At 36.9% G+C, this 5,566-nt stretch overlaps 1 protein-coding gene across 2 annotated transcripts in view; it reads left to right on the top strand.

Moving 5' to 3' along the window:
• LOC112147329 (neurocan core protein) overlaps positions 1–5,566 on the top strand; it is a 43,512-nt gene that overhangs the window by 11,317 nt on the left and 26,629 nt on the right. The window contains exons 2-4 of one of the 2 annotated variants that reach the window (XM_036216340.1): positions 1,911–2,005; positions 3,298–3,495; positions 5,314–5,496. In XM_036216340.1, the coding sequence (XP_036072233.1) occupies positions 1,933–2,005; positions 3,298–3,495; positions 5,314–5,496 (454 nt within the window). In that variant the 5' untranslated portion in view covers positions 1,911–1,932. Of the gene's footprint in view, positions 1–1,910; positions 2,006–3,291; positions 3,496–5,313; positions 5,497–5,566 lie in introns of both variants that reach the window. The other variant, XM_024273637.1, reaches the window with a different exon arrangement.

Genomic DNA, 5,566 nt, shown 5'->3' with positions numbered 1-5,566 from the left:
CCTTAACTCTATTATAAATAAAGAGATTATTTTCATTAGCTTTTAGTTTCTTTCACTGGTTTGATTTTAGTCGTGTTTGTTTTTCGTGTTTTCTTGTTTTATCTTGTTTATTATAGTTTGACTTTCAATTCCGATCAAATTCATTATTTCACCTGGACAATATTAATCATTACTTAGGTACTCCTCTCTAATTAGTGATCACTCTTTTATGTTCATTTATTTTGCTGAATTTTCAGGCCATATCACTTCTTTTATGGTTTTCTCATTTTGGCCTGGCTTACTCATGTTTACCAAGTCCAGGTTTAATAAATAATAAAAAAAAGTAAATATATAAATTATTTCCGTTCATGTCCTGTAGTGTCTGGTTTTAATCAAGTCTACAACAAACAAATGAAACAAAAAAGTCAATAAAGGAAAAGCACATGCCCCAAACTGCACAAATATTTGATCTTTGTCTGAAAAGTGAGAATTGACTGCTTAAGAGAACTGGACAGTGGATGTGATGTCATCCACAGAAAGTGGCTTCCATCAAAATAAGTCAATTCGTCAACATTTTTTTGTGATGTCGCCATGTCGGAGCCAGATGATCTCAGTAGTTGGTCCAATATAGACTGAGTCAATGTTTAGAAGGGAACCACTCTTGACAATTAGTAGGGATGTGTATTGGCAAGAGTCTGGTGATGCAATACGTATCGCGATATGTGTCTCACGATACAATATATATTGTGATGTATCCCAAGATTGTACCAAAACAATTTTTCACTTTTTTTTTTTTTTAAGAGTATGACAGCTTCACTTGTTTTTATCTGAGCCCGCTACAAGGCACTAAAATCCGTATTTTTATATTATACTGGCAGTAATGTGGCACAGAGTTTCAGTTCGGTACCCATCCCAATAAAAAAACCTATGTAGTACATATATCATGACAACAAAAACCGTGAGGCTGACTGAACGTTTGACACAAGCTGGTTCTCTTGGTGTAGAGCTGCTCAATGAGGTGCCAACTAGTGGTCGGGGGGTTTAGGTGGAAAACAAAAGTAGGAAGCTGAAGAACTCTCACAATATCATCTTGTCAGCATTTTAAATCAATATAAAGATTGCAAAACAAAGTATTTCGATTTATCGAAGAAATCAATGTGTTTTTCTACACCCCTAATAATTAGCACCCTTTAGCTGTTGTAAATATTAAATTTTACACTAAAATAAATGTTTATATTTGTGAATAGGAATAGCAACATAGGTGAATGTATTTAAAAACAGATCAGGTGAGATGTGAACATATTAATGACAGAGTTAGTACTTTACATTTGTTTTTTCTTGTGCTACTTGACATACAATTCTTTCTCTCAGTGCTGGTTTTATCCATAAACAGAAGAAATAATCATGTTTTTGTCACAGCTCCTTGTGATTTGACTTGGTCTCATTGGCTTTGACAAGATTTGACAAGGTAAACAGCTATGAGTTATTCCTGCGCACAGCCTTTCATCTGCTCAAACAGGAACGTCACAACATGGTTTTACCTGAATTCAACAATAGATTGCATTCCTACTATAATTTTTAAACAAATTAATCTACACCTTATTATTTAAGTGTTTAATCAAGATGCTTAAGCACAAATGTTAGCTTGTGCACTTCCTTAAGCAGCTTTCTAAATTTAAATAAAAAGCTGAATATATTTAAATCTGTTATCTGTATCTTTTCTTTTATTTTTGTGTTTTTTGGCACCTTAGGAAGAAGAAGTTGTGATGCTAACTAATCAAAATGTACTGATTTTCTAATTATTTGTTGTAAAATAAAGGTGGAACAATAATCTGCTTCAATGATTTTTAAACTAAAAAGCTGAATAACAACAATATATTTTTAGGCGATGAAACATGATCTATTTTCTCCCTTCTCTCTGTATTTTCTAGACACTTTCTCAGCAGCACAAAGATGGTGGCTGCTCACGGCACAGCTGGGCTGCAGATCCTGCATGTGCTGTTGCTGCTGCTCTCTTCAGGCTTGGGTGAGTTTCCCATCTCTTAGCTTAACTTTTTGTTTTTTTAACCAGCTTCCTTTATAAGAGAAAAATGAATCAGGAAGAAAATAATGAGTTGACTTATCAGTGCTGTCTTTGAGCAGGTGAACTTGAGGAAAGGGAAGAAAAGGTTCACGAAGAAGGAAAAAGGGAGAGAAAGTAAATAGATTTGGGGCTTTTAATTGAAGAGGGAGAACGAGACGGATCAGAACACATGAGTCTTTACATGGATAGAACCAGACAGGTCTGTGTTCTTGTGACTCTTGGAAGCTCAGACTGACATACCAGGGATGTTTGCAGACATGCTCAAGAGCGACTGAGCTGGAACTCATCCAAAGCAATTTATGCAAGTTGAGTCATCCATCTGTTCCATAACAACCATGTATTAAATTCACAATTATGGAACAAGAGACAGACAAGCTCAGAGCTGATGTTGTGGTTGGGGTACTGCAGGTCTTTCAAGCAGCTGTGTCTACAATTCTTTAGCACAGGTGTGTGAGTAATGTTTCAGAAGCTGACATCCTTTTTTCTGCCATGATAACAAATGTTTCTTGTGTCTGTGTGCAAACATGGTAATGAAATTAAAAATAGTCTCATGGGTCTTTTAAAAACACACATTGGTTTTAGCCCACGTCTATAATTTGTATCTCTTTTTTTTTTTTTGTTCTTTGTTCGGGATATACAATGTCGTAAAAAAGTATTAAACTCTTTCTATTTTACTGATAAAGAAGGAGTTTTAAAATAATATATTTTCTCAAATGCTTTTCAGTGTCTTCATAATTCTCAGTCTATTTTTCTAAAACTAAAATATCCTCTAAAGATAAGAATCTCCATCTTTAGGTTCTTTGATAAAAGCAACCACAAACACATAACTAATTTGCGCTGCTTTGGTTGCCACTACATGAAAAATGGTAAAGATAACACAGTCTGACAAGCATGAAATAGCATTTTTTGCCACAACAAGGTGATTCCCAAAGAGTCATTTGTCAAAAATCACTTGGCAATTTGTTTTCTCTACTTTGGTGTCTCCTCCAAACATCGAGTTGACTGACATGTCAAGGATGTTTGCAGACATGTGGGCATGTAGGCATGACGTGGTGGACTTTAGCAAAACTGACAAAGTCTTCTTGAGGATTATTTTTATTTATTTCACTTAACCACATTTATTCAGAACACATTTCTTAAAATATGAAATAACAGGATTTTTTGTGATTGTTCTATGCAAAATAGTTAAATCATAAGCCCTTGATCAGTTTACTGTCTGTCTCGTCTAGGTGCAGCCTCATCGATTGTTAACATGCGCAGAATAATGCATCCGACAGAAAAGCAGACGCTTGCGGGCACAGCTGTTCTCCCGTGTGTCTTTACCCTCCAGACCAGCTCCTCCATCCAGACTCCAAACATCCTGTGGACTCACACCAGGCCACCGACCGGAGCACAAGATGCTCCTCAGGAGCAAATTGTGCTTTCTGCAAAAGGTAAAAAAAAGATCAAATTCATTGTCTTTAACTAAGTTTTTTTTTTTTTTTTTTTTTTTATTACCTTAAATTTCGCCTCAAACATCTTGGATTTTTAAAACTTGTTGTTTTTTGTCGTTTTGATCCATCAAGTTCACTAGAGTTAAAAGATTCAGTGCAACCCTGCAAATTGTAGAGGAAGCAAACCATATAAAAATGTATTTGTTTAAACAGACTGAGGCAGGTTGAACGTAAAAAATGTGTTTAAACTCTCAATGCAGCCGTTTGAATTTTACTGATTTCTTGTTTTGATCAGCAAAACTTGATTCTCACTAAGCTGTATAGTTTTAACCTCCAACTACAATCATCTTTAAATCTATTGTAAAAATTTGTCCAAGTGGTCTTTTAATTTGAATTGGTCAGTTTCTAGACAAAAAAAAAAAAAATCATTTTCTAGGACGTTTCTGCAGAGCAGCAGGAGTTTATTAGAAATTTGCCTCTGAGTTGTGGGCGGGACTGTTGGTGCAGAGTAAACCCGCCCCCACTGCCCATCATCCATCTGCTAACTCACTAGCTTACAGCCCCTCACGCCAACCTAACATTACGGTCCAAATAAAATGAGATATATCAGAGCAATCTAACATTTTTGAGCCAGATGCCAACTCAGATGAGGGAAAAAAATGATCTATTTGTCCACCAGCGGATGCATCAGAATGGACCGGAAACTTTTTCAAGCTGCATTTATTCGTTTGCTCCTGATTTGAATAAAGCAATACTCAAAAACGCAATTTTAAGCTTAATGGGTGTTTTTATTGGAGTATTTATTGGACTATTTGTTGGAGTGAATCTTATATATAACTCATGGAACCATCATAGAAAAACAAACCCTGTTAGTATAGACTACCTGTAAATAGAGGCAGTGGCTGATTCCAGAAAATCTTACCAGCAGATGATAAAAACTGGAATGAAAGACAGCACTGAGGTCCTAATCATAGCCGCACAGGAGCAAACTCTAAGTATGAGATCAACACAGGCCAGGATCTACTGCACCAGGCAGGACTCGAAGTACAAGCTGAGACAATCCAGCATAGAACAGCAGGGAGTTAGATGTCAGCAGTCTGGGGATGGAATACCATAAACAAGACTTGATGAAACATCTGTGAACTAAAAGTCTAGCATCAAGATGAGAAACACCTGCTTAGGGAGTTGAAAATGATCAAGCTAAGATCCTTTGGGACTTAAAATACAGAAAATAGTAACGACTTAAAGACATAGTAGTGCTGGACAAGAAGGAGAAGAAGGTCGGAGCTGCAGATGTAGCAACTTCAGAGACATGAGAAGATAAAGAAATAAGGAAGAGCTAAAAATTTGAGGAAAGTGAAGGAAACAGTGGTTCCTGTGGTTATTAGAACACTCAGAGTTATGACCCCCAAACCGAGAGAGTGGCTCCAGGAGATTTCTGGAAATACTTTTGAAATCTTTGCCCAGAAGAGTGCAATCATAGAAACAGGTAAGATACTGCGCCGGACACCCTCACAGAGTACTTAGAGACAGATGGACAAACAAAAGGTTTTGAAACTTTGAGTTAAAGCTTGTCCTTCAAGAATACCAAAAAGACCAGAAGTTATTCATCTAGAAAATCAGACTTCTAACACACAAAAAAGTAAGTTTACTTTTCATTTAATTCTGAAAAAGTGTTTGTCACAGAGCCACTTTGTAGGTGAAGTTGTAGTTTTAGAGCCTTTAATTCTACACGCTTTTAGAGTTAATAACGCTCTCAAAAGCTTCAGGATGCCAGCAAACACTTGTAATGAAAGAAGCTTTCTTTGTGTGCCAAAGGTGATGTAATCAAGGTGAATAAGGCTTTCAGCGGCCGCATCATTCTGCCAGGATACACTGCCAATCCTCTGAATGCTACCATGGAGATCTCCAGCCTCCGTATCAACGACTCAGGCACTTACCACTGTCAGGTTGTCATTGGCAACGACTATGAGAGAGACACTGTGGCCCTGGTGGTCTCTGGTAAGTCTTCAGGCCCTGATGAGAGTTTAATTATTAGACATGTGCAGTGCCACAGCTTCACAAAGGAGGG

This window comes from Oryzias melastigma, linkage group LG17, assembly GCF_002922805.2.
Source record: "Oryzias melastigma strain HK-1 linkage group LG17, ASM292280v2, whole genome shotgun sequence".
Taxonomy (NCBI): Eukaryota; Metazoa; Chordata; class Actinopteri; order Beloniformes; family Adrianichthyidae; genus Oryzias; species Oryzias melastigma.
Note: the sequence above shows the minus strand (reverse complement) of the source record. Positions and strands in the feature narration are given on the sequence as shown.